This window comes from Vicia villosa, unplaced genomic scaffold (assembly GCF_029867415.1).
Source record: "Vicia villosa cultivar HV-30 ecotype Madison, WI unplaced genomic scaffold, Vvil1.0 ctg.000809F_1_1_3, whole genome shotgun sequence".
Classification (NCBI taxonomy): Eukaryota; Viridiplantae; Streptophyta; class Magnoliopsida; order Fabales; family Fabaceae; genus Vicia; species Vicia villosa.
Window position 1 is genome coordinate 223,981 of NW_026705357.1, and position 24,873 is coordinate 248,853.

Genomic DNA, 24,873 nt, shown 5'->3' on the forward strand with positions numbered 1-24,873 from the left:
CTTCCACTTAGTTTTTAATTATATATATATATATATATATATATATATATATATATATATATATATATATATATATATATATATATATATATATATATATTAACCTAATAGCAACTTACATATTCTCATAATTAAAACTTATAAAATAGTATTTCTATTTTTCTTTCAATTATTTTTTAATTAATAAAATTAAAATAAAAAAAATTTTAAAATCTCTTTCATATAATATATCTAAAATAATTTTTTCTTTTTTCTTTTAAAAAAAAAATTGTTATACTACTCTTTCATTGTATCAAATACAACAAAATAAAGAATACTCTTATAACAAGTCGATTGTATGTTTTAACATTTGATATTAAAATCACTTTAGAAAAACTTAAATACAGTATAATACATATATAATTTTCTTATGTAACAAAAAAATGCTTGGGATTCAACCCATTATAGGATTTTATTCTTATTATAAGAAATATTTTAAGAGATATGGATTTAAAACTCATTTTGAACTAAAAATTCTAACAACACAAGTATCAGTCCAATTAAACATACTTAGTTATCTAAGTATATTTCTTAAAATTCAGCACTTATTAAAAACCAAAATCATGTGTTGAGATCACAAGTTCAAATCTTAACAAATGGAAAAATATATAAGCTTAACAACTATTTACATTTATATTATTTTCATAAAACTTATGGAACACTATTTCTATTTTTATTGAAATTATTTTTAAATTATAAAAATAATAGATAAGAATTTTTAAGATATTCTTTTAATATAATATCACTAAAATAATTTTAGATTATTTTTTATTTAAAATATTAAAAGTTATAGTATTTTTTATTATACTAACAACAAACAATACTTTTATGAGAAGTCTATTGTTGGTTTTAAACTTTATTTTAATATCACATTTCAACCATATAAATATAATATAATATAATATAATATAATAACATATTTGATGTTAGAAGCCACCATGCTAGTTCAATCACCCTGCAAGATAGGAAAATTATCACCATTAGTTGTATACAAAGCATGACAAAGAGGAAGTAAAATGAAGTTCGAATTACCTCGAGTCCCTCATCACTAGGACTAGAATTGTCACTCTCAACATGATCATACGCCGCAGTGGTTGGCTCAGGATCAATGTCAACCACTATTTGGACAGACAACTTCGTTTACCTGAGTTTTATGGTGGACTTTGGAGGAGGAACAAAGTCATATGTTGTCTGTAACACCCCCAATTCTATACTAAACAAATAAGGCATATATTTGCGTAAATCAGAGTAAAGAAAGCATGCATCTCACGAGGGCGTTACACGTATTTCAAAATAGAACAAATATTTTATTTTTAAACATGCAATGGTCATTTTCAAATAACACGGGATTTTAAAACAACATGCAAACCACAGCGAAATAATCATCTCATCAAATAAATGGTAAAATAGGATGATTCCCATACATCATCCACCATGTTTCAACATCTTGGCTCAAGGCCACATATTAACCAAAATAACATATTCAAATACGAATACAATATGAGTAAACAAATATCTCATAATATCGAGTCATAAAAACATAAAACCCAACTCCCATGTGTTACATATGACCAGAGCACAAGTGACTACTTAGTCACGACACCCTACTAGAGATCTAAATCTCGACGCTAAGCCTCCTTCGAAGCGTCACTATCCACGAAACCTGCACGTTACCAACAAAGGATAACATTCAAACAGAAGGGTGATAATTCAACTTCTTATAGAAAACATAATAATGGGAAATGTAAAATACAATAAGAATACATTTCAAGAATTCATCACTCTCCCCATAAACATGCATCATATGCAATTAATTCAAAATTCACATGTTCATGTCATACAACATAGCTCATTTAATTCTAAGTGATCAAACATGATTCACATATCCACACACACACACACAGATATATATATATATATATATATATATATATATATATATATATATATATATATATATATATATATATATATATATATATATATATATAGGGGATGTATCAAGTAGGAGGAATTTTTAAATAAGAGATAAGAGGATTCAATGGTAATCATTGGATTAATCAAGAGAGAGAATTAAATTATTTATTAAAATAATAATATAATTATTATTTCTCTCTCTTGATTAATCCAATGGTTAGCATTGAATCCTCTTATCTCTTATTTAAAAACCCTCCTACTTGATACATTCCCTATATATATATATATATATATATATATATATATATATATATATATATATATATATATATATATATATATATATATATATATATATATATATATATATATATATATATATATATATATCACTAATAGATATAAATTCACATCTATATCACATGTATTCCAAATCACATATATCACATTCATAACACAACAACAATTCATATCAAATGAATCACCAAATCCACATATATGTATATCTATCAACATCATTCCACACAATTCATATCACATAAATCACACCAACAATAACATTTCACACTGACACGTGCGACTCAAGTGTGACTCTATGCGATATGCATGTGGATCCCTCCGTTATCATTTCCGGTCATGCCGATTGTCATTCTCTCTAGACTAGATAACCACCTCAAAGCCCCATACTCGTAAAGCTTTCAAACCCCATACTCGTTAGGTTTGGGAAAGGTAAATAACCTTCGCGAGATTACCCAACATTACCACTTTCAAAGACTCATGTTTGTGTACGTGTGCAACAAAACAAGACTCATGCATTTAAGACGATCTCTCTATCTCTTAAACTACACAATCACATCTTTACAACTTTGCACAACATTACACAACATGACTTCTCTTCCAAACAATGCATCAACAAACACACAACAATCAATCACATGTATTCAAGCCTAGCATTATCATTTATTCAATCCCCATCTCGATACATACACATTTAAATGATCATCATCAACAAGATACATTCAAATAGTACATATAAATACATATATTCATTCCAACATATCATGGATATCACATCACTTAACACATCTATGAATATTAACCACAAGTCATTAATTCATAATGCACACATAAGTAATCACATGTTATCCATATATTAACACCTAATTTAAACTATTCCACATCAACTAGCATTTAGAAATCAATCACATAATTCACGATTATTATATCACATAATACATCCATGAACATTGATCATGCACAATTCATCCATAACATACACATATAGGTAAATGTTATTCCCAATTATCATCATAATTAATTAATGAAGTGCCAATCCATTCTATTCTATCATATAGACAATTATTTAAGCTTCAATATGCTTCAAACGACACCTAAAAAGGAGTTACGGATCAAAAGTTATGACATTTCGAAGTTTGGAAAATTCTGCATACAGCAGGGTTCGCGGCGCCAAAAAAGTTCACGGCGCGAACTGAGTGAATCAAATCTTCCTGAGTTTCTGCCAAGCAGTTCGCGGCGCCAACAAAGTTCGCGGCGCGAACTGGCGATTTTGGAAAATCTTAAATCACAGAAAACAGCACACGAATTTCATCCCAAATCCCCTAAACTCAACCAAATTAAGTTGAAAAACGCCAACCATCACGAACAACAATAGAATACATGTTATAACCATAAATATAACACATATTATGGATCTTCTAACATCATAACATCATCAAACATCAATTAAAACACATTTCAAATCATAAATTCATGCATTTGTTCAAAAACCCTAACTTTTCTATGTTTCCATGAAATTGTAAAGATGAAGAGATAATCACAACAACACACATTACCCAATCATATAGTCTATAAGAACTTGGATTCAAACCCTTACCTCTAACTCTTAAATCCACCCTCTTCAAGAAATCTACAATTTCCTTCTTCTTCTCTTCTATGTTCTTTCTCCTCTCTTCTCTTCTTTCTCTTCCTTTCCCCCAAATTGTGTTATCTCTAAAACCCTAGTTTTCCTCTTCTTACTATCTTTCTCTTAATGGACTTAGTTATGTTATTACTCACCCATCCAATTATTAATTAGGCCCAATACATAGTATACTACTAATAACCTAATTAAATCATAAAACACAAATATGCATATGATTAGATATTTCATTTAACTAGTAATACCACATAATAATTAAATAAACAAATAATTAATAAAACACACAAATAAGCTAATAAATAAAATATCTAATAAAATCGGGCTGTTACATTTTCGACTTCTTTTTCTTCTTGGAGGGCTTTGAAGTATCTAGGGATAGATCTATAAAATCTGGCTCAACTGGTTTGGGTTGAGGGTTGCTTTGCTTTCGTTTTTTGGGAGTTGTAGGAGGTTTTCGACGGACCTGAAAATGACAAAGGTATTATCACACTTTAAATCATACATGCAAATGATGAAAATAAAAGTGAGTAGTACCTTCGTTGTCGCCTTTGTTAGAGTAGTCTCTTCATCTTGATCACCATTTTTGGTGGAAGAAGTAGCTTTCTTTGCTGCAACAGTTTCCTTTGCAGTAACAACTTTGTCTTTGATCTGTTGTTTTCGATTAATAGCTAAGAAAGAAACAGGTGGACCATACAATTAAAGTTAGAAGAAAGTATAAAAAAGAAGTTTGAAAGGGTAAGTCGAAGAGATCCTCACATTCCATACCTTCATGTATTGGAGAGAGAATGCGAACATGCTTTATATCGACACAAAAGCGACCCTTGAAACTATTCAAACTATGCTTAGTCGGAACCACCTGTTTGGCGAGTTTTTTTAGAATCTTGTTTAAGAAGGTTTAAGTAAGACTCAGAGACAAACCAGTCGGGGAATGTGGGTCGAAATGCCAAAGCCAAATCAGCACTTGGCAATGGTGGAAACTTCGGTGAATAAAATTTAAAGGCAAACTAATACCCGTCTTCGTACTTAACATACAAAGGGATTTTCAAGTTGGGGAGTTTCTTCATATACTTTTCTTTTAAAGTGGTCTCTGCCTCATGAATGGTTCGACTAAGATCATTGGGACTGTAGATAGTTTTGAAGTATTTATGAAATGCTTGGATTTCTTTAATATGAGTAGATCTACCTTTCTTGAAACGTTCCTGTATGGAAGAAAAAAATTGGTTAAATGTTGAGTGATGGCAGGAACGTCATGCATTTCAATTTTGTAATAATTCCTCCATTAAATATCAAATTCTTGTGTGTAGTAGAATGATGGTTGAAAATAGAGAGGGGTAAATTGACAACATTGGCATATCAAGACTTGTATCCATCACATTCAACCTTAGTGAAATACATGTTGTAAAGGCAGAGAGCACGTTTATTGGCATATAGAGGTTTTCCCATTGGTTGGATTAGGCCAAACTGTCAAGACACAAGATTGGATTGTTAGCTGATCAATATTACTTGGTTCTTTATAGGCCTCAGTCTAGTAGAAATCAGTTTAGGAGTGAGGAATGCTTCCTATATGGCCAGAGTTTCTGCATCCTGATTTGTCGAGGTAATAGGGACATCTCTAGTGAACCACTCAGGTCTGTGAGTTCTATTGGCAAAAGGGGCCATTGAAGAAGTGAATTTTCGGGATTTCACATACATCATTACACAGCTAGTAAGAGAATCCTTCAAATCGGGTCCTTCGTCGCTTGGGGTCAGAAGAATTAGACGAGTCCCTTCGATTGTCCTATTCTCGATTTTCTCGTCTTATTCATTGATTATGTTCTGTGTTGGGAGTGAAGGCTCGAAATTTGCATTCAACCTGAGTTGTAGCAACCAATAGAGGGCACAAATAAGAGGTTTTCCCCCAGTTTATAATTCTTCAGGGTTTCGACAGCTTTCCCCTAGGATTCATAAAGCCAGCCCAAGATCAGTTGACTCAAGCATATCTTTCGCTCGACATGAATTTGGTTCGCCAAGGTCAAGAACCTCTTCTCCGCATGAAGTGATTTCGAGTAGAAAATGCACAGTGACAACCAGAGTTCTAAGAAGGAAATATGCTATTTGTCAGAAACCTCATCGATTCTAGTATTATGGTGTTCAGACATATAATGAGTGAAGGTCACTTTGTTAGAGTTCGAGTTAATGGTGTCCTCATTCATTTCATTTGGGTCAAAGGCTTCCCTAGTTGGTCGAAGTCCAATAATAGAAGCAATATCAAAGAGGGTAGCGGTCAACACTCTGCAAGGGAAGTGAAAGGTGTTATGGGTACTATCCCAAAAATACATAGGGGATACTAACATATTTTGACAATAGCCTGGCGCTACCTTCGACAATTGGATCATATCCTAAATACCCATTTCTTTCTAGAATGAATCCTTCTTATTCTCGACCATGGCAAGTCAAGCGAGGTAAGGTTCAGGGTCTTTAACCAAAGGGCAAGAGTGAAACGCTCTAAGAGTGTTGCTAATATAGTCTAGAGTGAGAGGTTTTTCTGTGTTCGAGGCTTTAATCAAATACTTTGCCTGATCATCTACGGTTTTGGGATCTAATTTAACATTACTCTTATTAGCAACTTTATGTCTACTAGCTATTGGTTTTGTTTGATAGTAAATAGGAAAAAAGTCTTTGAGTTTTTCAACATCAGCGTTAAGGTCACTCAAAGGGCCCATGTACACACGAGTCTCACCAGAAATAGTTAAAGGCATGATTACCTAGGATTGATAAATCTTGAGTTTTTATTCAAGAAGAGGAGGTTTAGAAACATATTCCTAATTTCCTATTTGTAGCGGAATTGCAATTTTTGTTACAGGCAATGAAGCATCTTCCTTCTACTTTCTAGCTTTGGTGTTCTTGATCTTTGAAGGCGCCATTGTTGGAGATGGAAAGTTTGGAAGTTGAAATTGGGTTTGATTGAAGTTTTCTGAAGAAGAAAATCGTGAAGAAAGATGAAGATTGTAAGCTTAGGAACGAGAAAGTTGCAAATGAAGATGGTGAAAACTATTTATAGAGGGAGAAAAACATTCCATTTTCTTTTTAAAAAAACAAGAAAATAAATAGTGGGACGCATGTCCTATTATAAGAGGCTGAGGAAGCGGTTACTCCTTCAGTTACCACCTCACTCCTAAAATATAGGAATAATGATGATAATTGCAGTGTAGCACGTCTTAAGGAGACGTTTGGGAAAAGTGGTCATAATGTCACAACTGCAAAAGTACTGTCGCGTTGAAGGCTATAAAAAATGTCAATTTCTCCATTAGGTCAAAAAAGACATTTTTGGGGGGCAATTTGTTGGTTGTAATTTCGACGCTAAAAAAGATGGGAGATGTCCTAATGAAACTTAAGGAAGTTTTGAGGTGAATAAGCTGATTTCAATGATAAAATTAGGTGAGTTGGACTAACACAAGGAGAAGGAGTTTTTAAAATGGCGAAGTTCTGTCACACTAGGACTTAGAATATTTTTGAAGTGATTCGGACTTGGAGTTTGACAAGGATAAATTTGAAATTGGCTGGTAACTGCATTTTTTGGACTTATCCGTTCCTCAAGAAGGACGCGTGGAGATTTATGAAAGACGAAGTGCATGCATATGTGAACGTGTCATCCTCTGGAGAAGAGATCGTTCGTTACAGTTGCTTTCAAAATAATATAAATAGGGGTCTTAGCAGTTAGATTTGAGGTGTTCAATATTGTACCAAAATCAAATCACTCAAAGTATCTAAGTGTTTGTTGAGAAAAGATTTTCTGAGAACATATACTTATGAAACACCATTTTATTTTTAATCAATTTATTTGCAGTAGAGTTCTTCCTATTCCTTTTATATTCTATTCGAAGTTACGATTCTTTGCCTTTTATTTTCACAAATAGTCTTTAGAATACCTTTATTTTATCTTTAATTTCACCATTGCTGATAAGTGCTAAATTGTAGTTATTTCTGTGTATAATTTTGCGACACTTATCTTCTCCTTTTCCTCAATATTAGACGCGTTTTAGTGTATATTACATAAATACGTATACTTTGTGTTTAATCGAGTTGTTGGTTCATTTATGTATCGGCTAATAGTTTTCCATTCATTTTGTAGGTATTTGAGCATGTAGGAAGCATCGAGTAACAAAGCTTCAAGGATGCAATTTTGGATCAATAAAGGAGAAGCCATTTGAAGAAATAAGAAGTTGCAGACTGGTGTGGTTCGCCGGGCGAGCTACTGCTTCCGGTGTGAGTCGTCGGGCGAAGCTTTCCTTCGTTGGGCGAGTGTGGAAATAATTTGGTATAGTTTTTGCCATAGTCTGCCTATGTGTCGCCATACGAAAGAATAAGTAGTCGTCGAGAGAAGCTTCCCTTCGTCGGGCGAAAGAAGATATTTTTGCCCACTTATTGATGTGGCGCATGCTGTGTGACCAGAATAAAGTCGTTCGCCAGGCGGAGCAATTGGCTCGCCGGGCAAACGCGTCAGGACAAAATTTTGTATATATATTTCTATTTCATTTCATTTTTTAGAGTTATGGTTTTGTGAGAGGGTTTTTGTTCTCTCAAATCCATCAACCTCATTCTTTAGTAGGATTAGCTTAGATAACAACTTTGGGTCTTGCATTTGGTGATTCGGAGGTGGATTGCTCATTAACCGGCGCTGGAAAATTGGGAGAATTGTGGTTTTGTCTCTCTTTCTCTCTATGTATTTCTATTAGTTAGGTTTTGTATATGTATTTACTTTGAACTTATGTATATTTGTCGCCCATGACGTTATATAAAATCTGCTTTACAAATCTGTGTTGATTGTTGTCTTGGACTTTTGATTTATGCTAGGGGTTTGGGTTGTTGTAGAGATAAACTTCTCGAATCCTTATCTAGGATGATTATTTGTTAGTTTTTGAACTCTAGAGATAGATTTAGAGCTAATAATCTTTATGGATGTCGATGCTTAATGCTTCCGTGTTGGTTGTGTCGGTTGAGAGACCGTCGATACAAGTGATATGGATGTCTTATGTGTTGTTGAGGTTAGCCGAGATATAATTGCCGAGACGATATAGTAATCCTCTCTACTTGGGTTAGAAATGACTTAGGGTGTGAGCGATGCTGGATGATACTGACGATTATTGTAAGTTGAGTGTAACTGGTCGATAAGTTTAAGTTTATGAGAAGTAGATTATGTGCAATGCTTGATAAGTCTCTTCTATCTGAATAATGAATTCTTTTTGTGTTGATATTTTCTTTTCCATTTTTATCTTTAACAAATAAAATCCAAACTCATAACTACAGAAACTATTGAATGGTAGTTCAGTAGCACTAATCTCTGTGGATACGATAATTTCCTAGATAAATACTTCCAAAACTTTGGTTGATTTTCGCTTTACCGCTTCAACAAAATGGCGTCGTTATGGGGGATTGGTGTTTATTAACTTGAATCGCAATAATTTCTTTGGTTTTGAGTTTTGTATATATAGCACATATTGTATATTCTAACTTGTCTATATTTGTGTAAATGTTTACTATACTTGCACATGTTTTCTATACTTGTAAATTTGGTATATCATTTTTTGTTTCCTTTCACATTTGCTTATGTGTGGTTAGGAATAGCCGGACGGAAGTAACTTGAAGGAACGTTCTTAAATAACAGTCGTCGAGCTTACAACATAAAACAAACATGTTAATTCTTTTTACTTTTTGTTTAGTTTAGGTAGTGTGATGCAATTGTCTAAACAAATTTAGATCAGACCAGTTCTTAAATTTCAAATCTTCACTTTTAAATTTATTTAGACAATTTTATCTGATTTTTTAGTTTGTGTATAATAATAGTTGTGTGTTTGCCTTTGAGCTTGTATGGTAATGATTTTGGTAAAGTGTTGTACACATTCAAGGTATGTGTTTATCGCTTTCTTAACTTTAGCATATTCATGATACATAGGCTTTTTACAATTTTTATGCCATTCATTCTTTCATAAACTTGTTCTTTTGTGAATCACTTTAGTTCCTACCTTTTTTGTGAGATAACTTTCCATTGTTTACATATGCTGGATACCACAACTCTTGTTCTAACTGGATTTTATTATGCTTAATCTTTTATTTATGTTGATTATTTGAAAGCATGAAAAAGATCAAGGCATTTTTGTTTCATTTTGAGCACAACTACCTTTACCAAATAGTCAATTCACCTTATGAGTGTGTGATAATTAGTATCCCTTTTGAGCCTGTTTGTAAATGTCCATGTTGTTTTTGCTAAATGCTTGTCTATGAGTGTTTGGTTCTCATTTTCGTATGGATGTTGATTCTTTGTTTTCTTGAACCCTCAACTATGATTTATAGTTTGAATTTTTGCCTTGCCTTAGAAAGTAGGGAGTATTCATATTATGATGATGGTTGTATTCAAGTTGGGGAGAGAAATGTTTTGCTCATTTATATTGTGGTTGCTATGAGATTTAGAAAAAAAAAAGAAAAAAAATGTAAAAAAAAATTGAAAAGAAAAAGAAAGAAAAAAGAGAAAAGTTTTGAAAAAGAAAAACAAAAAGACTATGGAATAATGTTGTGTTAATAAGTATTTGTTTGGTTTGAGAAATTTTGGATTATGAAGAAGTTTGATTGGAATTTTGTGTTTGAACTTTTGTGCGTTGATCACTCCTTTAGGTTTGGGCAAGTTTTTGTTTCATTTAGCCTTAAGAATTATCCCTTGTTTGTTAACCAAGCCACATTACAACCTTGAAAATTTCTTGTGATTCTTGCTTTTGTATATTCAATACGAGGCATAATTTAATATTTTGTTTGCAAGATTGTTGGATGAGTGAAAATTACCCCACTTTTGTGTGTTTTTCATCTATCGATGATTGTGTGCTAGGTGTGATTCATGTGTGAACTAGTGTTGTTTTAGAATGTTTGGTATATTCTTTGTATTTAAAATTTGTGTCATGTTTATGTTGTCGTCGTAGTAAGTGGTAAGTATGTTTCTTTGTGTATACTGTTTTTCATTTGAGCTATACATTTGTCCGTGTTACAAAACTTATTGATACGTGATTTTTGGATTTTTGCGTTTGTTTCCTTGAGTTAGTTGATTCTTGTTTAGGGACAAACAAGTTTAAGTTGGGGAGAGTTTGATAAGTGCTAAATGGTAGTTATTTCTGTGTGTAATTTTGTGGCACTTATCTTTTCTTTTTCCTCAATATTAGACACGTTTCAGTGTATATTACATAAATACGTATACTTTGTATTTAATAGAGTTTTTTATTCATTTATGTATCGGCTAATAGTTTTCCATTTATTTTGTAGGTATTTGAGCATGTAGGAAGCATTGAGTAATAATGCTTCAAGGATGCAATTTTTGATCAATAAAGGAGAAGCTATTTGAAGAAATAAGAAGTTGCATACTGGTGTGGTTCGCTGGGCGAGCTGCTGCTTCTCGTGTGAGTCGTCAGGAGAAGCTTTCCTTCGCCGGGAGAGCATGGAAATAATTTGGTATAGTTTTTGCCTTGGCCCACCTCTGTGTCGCCATGCGAAAGAATAATTAGTCGCCAGGCGAAGCTTCCCTTCGCCGAGCGAAAGAAGATATTTTTTCCCACTTATTGATGTGGCACAGGCTGTGTGGGCAGAATAAAGCTATTCGCCGGGCGGAGGAATTGGCTCGCCAAACGAACGCGTCAAGACAAAATTTTGTATATATTTCTATTTTATTTTATTTGTTAGGGTTATGGTTTTAGGAGAGGGTTTTTGTTCTTCCAACTCCATCAACCTCATTCTTTAATAGGATTAGCTTAGATAACAACTTTGGGTCTTACATTTGGTGATTCGGAGGTGGATTGCTCATTAACCGGCACTGACAAACCGAGAGATATGTGGTTTTGTCTCTCTTTCTTTCTATGTATTTCTCTTAGTTGGGTTTTGTATATGTATTTACTTTGAACTTATGTATATTTGTCGCCCATGACGTTATATAAAATCTGCTTTACAAATCGATGTTGATTGTTGTCTTGGATTTTTGCTTTGTGCTAGGGGTTTGGGGTGTTGTGGAGATAAACTTCTCGAATCCTTGTCTAGGATGTTAATCTGTTAGTTTCTGAACTCTAGAGATAGATTTAGTGCTGACAATCTTTATGGATGTCGATGCTTAATGCTTATGTGTCGGTTGTGTCGGTTGAGAGATCGTCATTACGAGTGATATGGATGTCTGCTGTGTTGTTGAGGCTGGCTGAGAGATCATCGCCGAGATGATATAGTAGTCATCTTTACTTGGGTTAGAAATGACTTAGGGTGTGAGCGATGTTGGATGATACTGACGAGTATTGTATATTGAGTGTAGCTGATCGATAAGTTTAAGTTTATGAGAAGTAGTGCAATGCTTGATAAGTCTCTTCTCTCTGAATAATGAGTTATTTTTGTGTTAATATTTACTTTTCCGTTTTTATCTTTAACAAATTCAATCCAAACTCATAACTATAGAAACTATTGAACGGCAGTTCAGTAGCACTAACCTCTGTGGATACGATAATTTCCCGGATAAATACTTCCAAAACTTTTGTTGCTTGCCGCTTTACCGCGTCAATAAAATGGCGTCGTTGTCGGGGATTGGTGTTTATTAACTTGTATCGCAATAGTTTCTTTGATTTTGAGTTTTGTATATATCGCACATTTTGTATATTCTAACTTGTCTATATTTGTGTACATGTTTACTATACTTGCACATGTTTTCTATACTTGTAAATTGTTATATCATTGTTTGTTTTCTTTGACGTTTGCTTGTGTGTGGTTAGGAATAGCCAGGCGGAAGTAATTTGAAGGAACGTTCTTAAATAACAGGCGCCGAGCTTACAACGTAAAACAAACATGTTTATTCTTTTTAGTTTTTGTTTAGTTTATGTAGTGTGATGCAATTGTCAAAACAAATTTAGATCGGACCGGTTCTTAAATTTCAAATCATCACTTTTAATTTTTTTTAGACAATTTCATCTGGTTTTTTAGTTTATGTATATTAATAGTTGTGTATTTTCCTTTGAGCTTGTTTTGAGTAGCTCAAGGAATTTGAGGTGATTTTTCAAGATTGATCGTTTCGACTTGCGAGTGTATGGTAATGATTTTGTTAAGGTTTTGTACACGTTTTAGGTATGTGTTTGTCGCTTTCTTGACTTTAGCATATTCATGATACTTAGGTTTTTTACAATTTCTATGCCATTCATTCTTTCGTATAGTTGTTCTTTTGTGAATCACTTTAGTTCTTACCTTTTTTGTGAAGTAGCTTTTCATTGTTTACATATGCTGGAGACCACAACTCTTGTTCTAACTAGATTTTATAATGCTTAATCTTTTATTTGTGTTGATTATATGAAAGCATGAGAATGATCAATGCATTTTTGTTTCATTTTAAACACAACTACTTGGTGAAGCTTCCCACTGATAAGGTTTTAGTTGAAGATCCAAAGTTTCGTAAATATGTTGAACTCTATGCTAAGGTTTTGCCTTTACTATACTTTCATTTTCTTTGGTTATAATATCATAATATAGTATAGAATTTTTGGTGCTAATAGTAATTTTAAATTGTTATAGGATGAGAAAGCTTTTTTAAGAGATTATGCAACATCACACAAGAAACTCTCAGAACTAGGCTTTAATCCCAATGGCAATTGTCGTTCCAAGTTGGCTAAGGCAGTTTTAGGAGTGGTTATTGCATCAACTGAAACATTGTTATTTGTTATAGAACTCTACTTTATTTGTTCACTATAAAATATACTATCATGTACTACAAATTGTCAAGTTCAAAAGCACTCATACTCTGGTTAATTTAATTTAATATGTATAGTTTCATAATTCATAGTGAACATGAGGTGAATAATTCACTAAAATAAACCAGAATGATGGATGGCAAAAGAGTTATAAAACAAAAAATAATCCTTTAATGAGTATCGTTTATAAAACATAAATATAGGCCTCTAATTAATTGGCCCATTAGCTCAGTTGATTCGCTGTGCTAATAACGTGAAAGTTGTAGCAGGTCCAAGACCTCCATGGACCACTTTTTATATTTCGCTTTTTAGCTTTTTTTTTTTTTTTTATAATTTTTGTCGCTTAAATATCCAAACCTGCGAATTAATTATGACCGTGAGATTTATCTTATTATTTTAGATTCACTAGAGCTTATAGTGGATACGCCACATCGAATTATTTTCAATTCTTCTTCATCAATCACCACCCTAGTTCTCTAAAACCGTCGACGGCGTTTATCAGCCACCGTCTCCGTTCAACCTTGCATCCACTTCGCCGGAAAATTAACAAAACTCGCGTCTTAACTCTAGTGTAAGATTTATGATAATCTATTAGTTTGATATCCTATCAGTTTATTTATCTTGCATCTAACGTGATCAAAAACAGAAAAACCCTACAAATTTTAAGAAAATGAAATTAAAGCTTCTCAATATAAACACACTTTCATAATCAAAATTCAACTTACATGTTTATATTACAAAGATTTATTGCAACAAAAACCATTACGTGATTAAAGCTGTTAATATGTGGTAAAATTAATCTACACTTTAGAATACTTGTAATTTATGATGTTAATATATATGGTAAAACTAGTTTAATCCAATTCTCTGTTTGCTTAGGAATTAAAGCTGAGAAGAAATCAAGATGTTGGTTTGGTGAGTGAGAGAATGGTGGAGACCATAAGCTTGAAATCAATTGGCTTTGTTAAGTAAGCATCCATGCCAACCTTAAGGCATTTGGCTTCATCGCACGACATTGCGTGCGCTGTTAGAGCAACAATCGGTATGTGCTTTCCTGTTCCTTCTTCTGATTTTCTTATCGCTTTTGTTGCTTCATATCCATCCATCTTCGGCATCTAAATTTCCACACACAAGATGAAAATTCAGTATATTTAATCTAAAAGCAACTTATGCACGCGTATAAATTGTATTTATACGCTCTATCAAACTGTCTCATCAGTACTTATGTCGGTAGATAAGGTAAAATAAGTAAATTAAAGGAATTCTTAAGTAAGATTTAGCTCCTAAAGCTATTAAAATTAAGGTGTTAGCACATACCTGACAATCCATTAGGATCAAGTCATATGGATGACAAGACAAAATCTCACTTTGTGATCGTGTATTTCTTTCCTTCTGAAGAGACTCTCTTCTACAATCTTCGGCACTTACCATGTAGTTGAGAGCATCTACTGCTTGTTGTCCATCACCTACAGCGACAACAACGGCTCCCATTTTTTCAAGCATTATAGTTGCTACCCTTTGAATTACAGGTGTATCTTCTGCAAGCAAAATCCTTAATCCCTCGAGTGATTTCTTATCATTTGGTTCTTTTCTCGACCTTGTTGCCCTATTTGTTCCGTCACATTCAAATTTTTCATGTTTTTCAGTGGAAAATGAAGAACAAGATTCTTCTTTCCTAAGATTTTTTTCTTCCAAATGTTCTTTTTCATTGGTTAGGTTTAAAATTGGTTTTTCGCTAACTTCAGATATGTCTGAATCATCAGAGCTAGTAGCAGCGTCAAAATGAGTTGAATCAATCTCAAGGAACTCGTGCAAATCTCCCTCTTTCATGTTTTTCTTTTGTAACTCAATATTTCTGTTTTTCATAACAGCTTCCAAAATATGAATCATTTTTCCTTTGTAAAGAGGCTTGTTAACCATTAATAAGTGACCTTTCCTACGAAGCTCCATCTTTATGGTATTTGGTGTGTCATGGTTTAACATCCATACAAATTTCGCTCTTCCAAAATACTTGTGAAGGAAGTTAAGTTGTTCCTTCCATATATCCGTGCTTAAGTCAAGTAAACCAATGTCAACAACAATGACAAAAATTGGGTTTCTCATGTCTTTTATGGTGAGTAGTTTGGACTTGAATCCTTCAAGATTTATTGGGTAATGTGCATCAAAGTTGTTGTTATTATGGATTGAACTTCTTGCATGAAAGAGTTCCCTTAAAACTTGAGTCAGTCCGTTCCATTCAGATGCTTCCATTGTGCACACTCCTTTTTTGGTTAACCACTTTGATGTTACTAATCTACTCATGTTGCCTTGTAGTGCAAGCAATACCTGCATTTGCACTCTTAATTAATAACTTTTTTTTATTATCTATTTACCATAAACTTTTACATATTATTTGCCAAGAAGAATGATGTACTCACCACTAAGCCATTGTCTGTCAAATTTAATGGACAATGTTGTTCTGTGGCATCAATTGGTGCACTGAGAAGCAAGCATAATCTCATCAATGTTCCTTGACCCTCCTTTCTGGTAACCTTGATTTCTCCACCCATCTTATTAACCTTCCATCCAATCCAACAGTAATAATGAGATCAAAGGAACTAATATTCAAATAAGCAAACTCAAAACTTATATTCAAAGAAAATGTGAATCGTCCGATCTAGATTATGTGTAACTGCGTCAACTGCGTGATTATTTGACTCCAAAAATTCGGATCCATCTTTTTTCTTTCATTAAACACATCTATAAAGAATGACATTGTAATTTACTTATATTGAGGTATTACTCACCAAGTTCCTAACAATGCAAAGACCAAGACCAGTTCCTCCATGACTGAAATAAGTAAAAGATTCAGAAATCAGTAATTCTTCAGCCCATAGCATTCAAAAAATTCTTAAACTATTAATTTTGAAATTTAATGATAATCATATAATAATAAGATCAAAATAATTTGTAAGCTAAAAACCACTCAATAATTTCTACAGTTTGTCGCTGAAGTCAGCTGATCTAAGTGGTTAGATAAATATTGAATTACTCACATCACGACTTTGACAAATCAGAAACTAAAAATTTCAGCCGTCTGATGTTCGTCAACTATCGAGATCATTAACTACAGTTACAACTACCTAACATCAAATTCATTTTCTATCTTTTTTATGTTGAAAAAAATGGCTTACAGTCGGGTAGTCGATGGATCAGCCTGCTCAAAGCTTTCAAACACAGAATCCCATTTGCTGGGATCAATACCTATATCACATACAAAAGAAGAAAAACACTGATTACTTCCTTGATTGATTTTTATTTTGACAAAAGGGACAGTCCTAAATGTAAACAGTTGTCATACCACAGCCTGTATCCTCAACTTCAAACCAAAGTATCACATTCTTGTTATCTCTCATAGATATTCTCCTTGCATGATTTGCATTTGGCTTCTCTTTGTTCTTTTGTACAATCCTTGATTTCTTCTGATCAAGATAAAAATTTGGACTATCGCAAGATTTTGGATATTCGCACCATCCTCGCAGAATAACATGACCAGCTGTAGTACATTTTTACAAGAGTATAGAATAAGATTAGTCCCTCTATAATGCTCACTTTTAAAAATTAAATAAATATTGTGATATTTTTCATACACATTTTGACTTACATGTAGTAAACTTAATTGAATTGTTGATCAAATTTGCAAACACTTGAACAACCCTACCAGAGTCACCCCTAACTACTTTTGGCATATCATCTGCATTGAAAATAGATATTGATTTAATATGATTCATCAGAAACTTGTTAAAGTCAATATTGCATTGAACAAAATTGAGAATTGTACCAGAAAGGTCTAAAACAGTCTCTACATTATGATTAATGCATTGAACAGAAAACATATCTACAAGCCCTTCAAGTTCACGTCCCAGGTCAAATTCTGCATCATCTAGTACAAGTTTTCCTGATTCCACCTAAATAGTGCAAAATATTAGGAAGCTTTTATGGCACTAGTGCAACTGGTATTGAAGTATTTTAGAATATAAAGTTTAGCTTATTATATATATGTGTCACCTTGCTTAGATCCAATATGTTGTTAAGAAGACGGAGTAGAGCTGTTGAACATTTTCTTATTTGAGTAACTGTTGAATATTGTTCATTTGTGAGACAATCATCAGATATAAGAATGTCCAGCAATCCAATTACTGCTGCCATTGGTGTTCTTAGTTCATGACTGTAATACATACAAGAAAAAACAAACCATGAAGCACAGTTGCAAATAACAAAAAAAGACAGATTTTAAAAATTATAGTACATGACACAATTATTTTCTTTTATAGCGAATTTTTTAGCGGTTAATTTGTCAAAGAGAGCTGTTAGTAGTAAGAATTGAATTCTGAACCTCCTACATCATATTTATTATGAGTCCCAACTTAATTTAGCACTTATAGGCTATTTTTGGCTAAACAACTTAGGTAAATACTTATAGCAGAAGTGCTTATGTATAAGCTATTTCTATAACAGAACTTGAGAAAAACAAACCTCATATTTGCAAGGAACTGACTTTTATAGTTGCTTGATGCTTCTGCCTTCCTTCTTGCTTCAAGTTGACTTATCAGTTCTGCTCTGAGGTTCATTTCCTTTGACACTCCATTTGTCAATATCAAAATGCAAACACATCCAATGACTAAAATACACAGAGCTGCTGATATCAGAATAACCAAAGTTTTGAAGGCTCTCTCATCCACCTGTCCCATTATATACTTTCTCGGTATGATTATTACACCTACCTGCAAAATATTTAAGTCATAAGTTGTATACAAAAAAGTATAACAAAATCATTGGTGACTTAAAACAGAAACATTTTTCCTGAAACTTATGCTTAGAATTATTTGAAAAGGAAGTCTCATTCATATATTTACCAAAGGAAGTCTCTTCAAGTTTAGGTAGAATGAGTCAATATAATATTCCTGGTGACCTAGTTTAGCATTCTCCACATGAACCTCATGAGTTGAATTAGGAAAATGATTCCCATAAGTTCTCTGCAACCACTCAGCACCAAGTTTTATTATACCATCTTCACAATCCACAGCCATCTTAAGCTTAGGTGGCGGCTTAGTTGAATTCGTAAGTAAAGGTGCATTTGTAGAAGTTGCGAGCAAATAGCCTTGTTGTGAAGTCAAATACATGTGACCACTATGCATCTCAACAAGTTCTCTCATTAACTGTCCAACACTATAAAATGCAGTTGTAACACCAACAACAGCCATAATACTTTTGTTCGAAGAATCCCAAACAGGTAACGCTGCTGAAAGCAAAGGCGAATCTGTAAATTTACTAACTGCTACATGCCATGTAGCTACACCATCAGGAACTTGTGAAAGTCCTGCGATGTTGATTAAATCTTCTGGTGCAATTTTCATTGCTTTTCCGATTTTTTCGCCTGTGACGGGATCAAGTGGTTCTCTATACCAAATTGCTGAGAAGTTTCCATGAATTGTTTTGTCATCCCAAGCTTGATGAGTTGAGATGGTATTGACCATGTTTGAGGTTGTTGCAACCATTGAGTAATTTGAAAGATCTGAGTAGATGTAAAATGTGTTGTTGTCTTTTAGATCTCTATGGAATGCTTGAACAAATCCATTCTTGTAATTTATTGTTATCGAGTTTAGAGCTTTTCTACTTGCAAACAGTGACCATGTTACAGCTCTCATTGCTTCATATAGCTGCTACAAATAAAATCAACTGGTTAACTATAAGAGGACTAAGCTTTGTAATATTTTTTCTTCATGTATTTCATCAATTCAACCTATCAAGATTGAAAAACTTCATACTGAAAGTATCACTTTGTAACAGTTTATCTTAAAATTTTATTATACATATATTATGATTTATGACAATATTGAAGATAAAGGTGTATGCTTCTAAATGTCAAATTTAAATAGCATGATCACTAGGAAAGTATTAGTGCTATATGATTCATCAATTAAAGTTGTATTTTATTGAATGTTATCGAACTGCATGGTCACTAAGTGCTATATGATTCAGCAATTAGATTTATCTAAGTAAAATTTAAGAACAAATTATTCATAATTAAGTTCATTAGTCACATACTTCTTCATGATAAATGATAAAATAGTAAAATTTAACCTCAACTTGCTCTGCTTGACTTGCAGGATTGCTATAACGTCTGATTACATACTGAGACAACTTGACTTGAGCTGTTGTAATTTCAGAAGTAGAGTTCAAAATATTCCACATCCTCAAAATTGGACGCTGCAGAAGTTCGTAGCGCAAACCATACGCTAAACTACTCAGTGATTTCGCGGTATAAATCTTTGTAAAATGCCATGTTAGTATGGTCAATAGCCCTATCAAGATTGCTAGCATTACCTGTTTAAACAGACATACGATTTTCATCATTTCAATAAATTACTCCCGGCATAAGTGATGTAACCCTTTTTCATCTTACATCACTTATGACAGAAAATAGAGATATGAAACTTAATCATGTGTCAAAACATAAGCAGATAGAGTTTCACTAACCATGATTGCTAATCTAACCACAAAAACACTGTAATAGGATGAAAGACAGTGACTACTAGCATATTGGAATTCTTCTTTTTCAACATCTCTGTGAAAAATTCTTCTACCTCTTGGTGTGCTACTTTTCTTCCATGAATTGGCAAACCTGAATAATCTACTAAACATATATCTATAGTTATTACCCATTGAGGAGTTTGAAGCTGTTGAAAATAAAGAATTTTCAGAATCAGAACTTGCTTTGTCTTTGTTTTTGGCCATAACTCTTTGCCATGTCTATGAGCTTATAAAGTCAGTAAACTCATATCTGAGAGGTTCCAATTTGTTTTTGTTTATGCCTCGTGTCAGACACACAGAAACTACTATGTTTTCAGTGTTGTATATATATAGTGTGTGCGTTTTATTTTAATGGAATAAAGTTTAAAAGGATAAAGTATTTTAATGTGAAATATTGGTGAGAATTAATTACACTAAATATAAAATTTTCATTTTTCAATAGGTAAATGTTAATGTGTTAGAGTGTTAGAGTGTTAGACCCAATACAATATATATTTTTTTTCTCGAGTGCTAATGCTTTGTCATTGTCCACTTGTCTGTGAAAGTGCAATGTAGCAAGAGGCATTGTTTTATTAAGTGGGGTTATTTATTCCACATCCAAAATGCTTATCGCTTGAAAGGTATTTTTTACCCCTATGTAAAAGTTTGAGTTATTCTGAATATATAGTTAAAAGTGTAAATGTTATACTGAAGTTTTAGAGAAATACATTCATGTGACGATGTTGTTGCATTCAGAGTATTGTGGAGGTTTTAAAAACCTCAACTAAATACGTATTTACTATAGAACATGAAAAACGAATTCTCGTAAGGATCCTTATAATATAAGAGTGTTGAGTTTTTAAAAAATCTCAAATAATAATCTTCGTTATTTAGAACATGAATAATAAACTCTCTGGAAGATCATCCGAAAAGAATTTTGTGGGGATTTTAAAGTATACTTTAAAGTTTTTTTTTTTTTTTTTACGGGAAAGTATACTTTAAAGTTGCAATTTATAATACTAGAATTAACTTACATAACTATAAATGTTATTATTTAAAATCTAAATGTTATTATTTAAAATCTAATATCTACACGATAAAGGTAAGGATGTTCATTGGTTCGAACAAATTCAAATCAAATTGAAATCTAACTCATTGTTTTTTAATTTGGTTTAGTTTGGATTTTATCGTAAAAATATGTAAATTCAATTCAAACCAATATATATATATATATATATATATATATATATATATATATATATATATATATATATATATATATATATATATATATATATATATATATATATATATATATATATATGAGAACCAATATTTACATATAAATCCAAACTAAACCAATATATATATATATATATATATATATATATATATATATATGACGTATCATGAGAATTATATTTTTATATGAGAACATGAGAATGAATTTGAACCATTAAATTTTAAAATAAATGGTGGAGATTAGGAGGAAATCTTTTTTATCTCTCCTCCATTATTAAAATAAATGATTGATGAGAGAGAAAAATATTTACATATAATCTCCACCATTTATTTTAAAATATTTACATATAATCTCCACCATTTATTTTAAAATTTAATGGTTCAGATTCATTCTCATGTTCTCATATAAAAATGTCATTCTCATATGATACGTTCTATATAGAATTTTTTTTGTTATTATGAGAATTGAGAACTTTTAATAATAATCGTGCGATTTAAAATCAATGCTTCAGATTTCACTCAAATTTTAAGAGACAATAATTAATAGATGGATTCTGATTTAAATACATATCACATAAATACATATCGCATAACTCCGAAATTCTTCAATGAGTGAATTCAGATATGTATCTCTGAAAATACTTCTTAAAAAAATAATATAATATGAATATGTATCTCCAAATTTTAAGGGTAAAAAAGAACTGCACAAGAGATCCCTAAAAGGGTATAGAGGTGGAAAAAAGAATTCTCTTTAAAATAATTTGTCTGTCAAAATAGTTCTATTAAGGTGATGATGATGATGTGTAACACTATGAGTTAAAGAAATAAAGTGGGTTAAATTCCTTTCAAATTTAAATTCTACCAAAGTCATACTATTTTTTGGTCGGCAACAATACTCATGCACCATGATAATAGTTACTCCTTTGTTGAAAACTTTGTGAAACACCAAATCTTAATTAGATCGAAAATTTTCCACCGATCTTGAATTTGCTTCATACTATGGAGAAGGAAAATATCTATTTCTAGAAAGCAATGATTGTTCCTCCCATTGGAGTTGGTAGATACGAGACAAGGCAAGCCTTCGGCGGCACGTCTTTGCGACTGGAAATCTTTTCGGAGGAAGGTAGTACAAGTTTTCTAGTATAAAGTATGATTAAAATATATTAAATAAACACAACAATTTTATTTAATTAACTAATTCTTTTTCTATAAGTTAAAATTATATTAAAATCATTGTGGTTTATGAATTTAATCCGAAAATTTGAAATATATGATTCATTTAAACAAAATTGTGCTTTTAATTCATAACAGAAAACAGAAGTAAAACAAAAAATTGCGTAAAATAATATGTTGTTTTAGGGTCTGAAAGGTATAATCATAGTCATTCTGACATCGAATACCAAACTTGTACAAATTCTGTCGAATCTTTTTGACGCACGAGACTTCTTCGATACACGCAACCAACCTTCCTACATCAGTTTATTCTACTCTAGTAGAACTCGACACCGAGTTCTCTTCTTGATAAAGAGCCTCGTCTGTTTGATATTTATAAATGTCAGCAACATTGGAAACATTGAATATATTAATGGAACCCGGTAGAACTACCACGTAAACATTATCATTGATCTTTGGATCATTTTAAATGGGTCATACTTACGTGGTTGCAGTTTGCTGTAAGACTAACTGGAAACCTTTCCTTATGCTAAAATACCATTACATTGTCTCCTACATTGAAAACTTACACTCTATGTTTATCAGCAATTGCCTTATTCTTTTGTCGAATAGCCTCTAACTTAACTTTGATAGCTTCTTTAACAACTACCATCTCCTCAGCAACCGCACTAACTCCAGGTGCCTTAAGCAACTTAACCAAATCAACCACATGCTTAGGTACAAAAGTATAAACCCAGAGAAAATAGTGATTTTTGTTGAGAATCAAGTGTGAGGAAGAAGTCTCACATTGATTAGAAAAGGGAAGAATGAACACTTTATAAGTGAGAGAACCCACACACCTATCACCTTAAGGTTTTAGGTGGACAAGTTGTGTGTCTCTAACAAAGTGTGTCCCAAGTTTAAAGTGCTTTCTCATTGACCCCCTCCGTGTTACCTCCCAACAATTTTCCTATAGTTGAGTGCACACCCGTGAAAACGCACAACCTCCCTGAAAAAGAATTTGGCTATGTTGGACGCATCAGCAATCTTTTTACAATCAATAAAGTATATCATCTTGAGAATCTGTCTACTACAACGAACACAAAATCTACACTTCTCGAAAAAAGGCCAACACAAAATTCATGACTACTTTAAAAATTTCTTTTTCTTTCTTTACTTACAACTTCCTTTTGGTGATTTTATTTTTCTTTGACATGTTTCTTTCCTCTCTTTTACTTTTGCTTTTTTCATTTTGTCAAAGTATCATTCTTTTTCTTTTGATCATTAATTTTTACATAATTGATTTGTTTTCTTTACTAAATCCTTTCTCCCTAACTTTGCATATGATATACCCTGCAATTTTCCTATGCTCTCATATCTTTAAGATAGGATATAAACATTGCTTAGGCTATGGGTTGTAACTTTTTAAAAATAAATAATTTTACATTTTAGCTCCAATAGATTCATCAAAGATCACTCTGTCACTAGATAGACTTTATTTAGCCAAGTGATTTCTACTCAATAAAGAAACAAAGCATTGATCCTATTCACTATTCATATGCAGATAAAAATGGGAGATAAAAAGATTAAACTCTAGCCATTAATTAGATTATATATTTGGTCTTGATAAAATCATGTACATGGATAGATAATAAATGTTCATGAAAACCAAATATCTAATCCAATGACTAAAATTTATTGATACATCATATATATATATATATATATATATATATATATATATATATATATATATATATATATATATATATATATATATATATATATATATATATATATATATATATATATATATATATATTCTTACTCCAATAATAGTACGTTTAAAAGAGTTATTCCAAATTTTAACTCTTGATTTCCATTAATCTAACAATTTTTAATTGACTCTTTATATAAAAAATACTTCCAAAAAAATTAGATTACAAAAATAAAGGATTGGAATGTAATTTCAATTAGGCCTACTTAAGTTTTCTGAGACTTTTTATTGATTACATACAGTTTAATTGTGATAAAACAAATAAATATTATATTTAATTTTTAATTTAATTTTATTAAATTTTGGGCACGTGTGATAGCTCATTTTATAAACGCTCAAAAGCAGCTATGAATTTAAATATCTAAGATGATAGTATGTCTTATAACTTACTATTAATATTAAGTTGTGGTACTAGCAATGAATACATGATCTAATTGTGATCTCACTATATTTAGAAGCATATGAAAAAGGCTATTAAAGAAATCTTAATTGACGAATGTGGGTCTCTATTAGGCGTTCACTGGGTC

At 32.0% G+C, this 24,873-nt stretch overlaps 1 protein-coding gene and 1 long non-coding RNA gene across 2 annotated transcripts; one reads left to right on the top strand and one right to left on the bottom strand.

Moving 5' to 3' along the window:
* Nucleotides 1–14,030: 14,030 nt before the first annotated feature.
* LOC131631327 (uncharacterized) lies at nucleotides 14,031–20,225 on the top strand. Its single transcript, XR_009292656.1, has 3 exons — nucleotides 14,031–14,194; nucleotides 14,503–14,665; nucleotides 19,773–20,225. It is a non-coding gene; the product is annotated as an uncharacterized LOC131631327 (long non-coding RNA).
* On the bottom strand, nucleotides 14,288–20,506 carry LOC131631326 (histidine kinase 1). Its single transcript, XM_058902119.1, has 13 exons — nucleotides 20,143–20,506; nucleotides 19,747–19,989; nucleotides 18,519–19,322; nucleotides 18,139–18,386; nucleotides 17,671–17,830; nucleotides 17,444–17,570; nucleotides 17,267–17,356; nucleotides 16,964–17,158; nucleotides 16,797–16,866; nucleotides 16,410–16,452; nucleotides 16,041–16,181; nucleotides 14,941–15,948; nucleotides 14,288–14,738 (listed from the first exon to the last, which is right to left on the bottom strand). The coding sequence occupies exons 1-13, from the start codon at nucleotides 20,398–20,400 to the stop codon at nucleotides 14,523–14,525; spliced, it is 3,603 nt and encodes a 1,200-aa protein (XP_058758102.1). The 5' UTR covers nucleotides 20,401–20,506; the 3' UTR covers nucleotides 14,288–14,522.
* Between the last annotated feature and the right edge of the window lie 4,367 nt (nucleotides 20,507–24,873).

Coding starts and splice junctions, on each gene's coding strand:
- LOC131631326 (XM_058902119.1), bottom strand. CDS start 20,400: ATGGCCAAAAACAAAGACAAAGCAAGTTCTGATTCTGAAAATTCTTTA. Junction 19,990..20,142: donor TGGTTAGATTAGCAATCATG/GTTAGTGAAACT, acceptor CTGTTTAAACAG/GTAATGCTAGCAATCTTGAT. Junction 16,867..16,963: donor AGTTGAGGATACAGGCTGTG/GTATGACAACTG, acceptor TATGTGATATAG/GTATTGATCCCAGCAAATGG.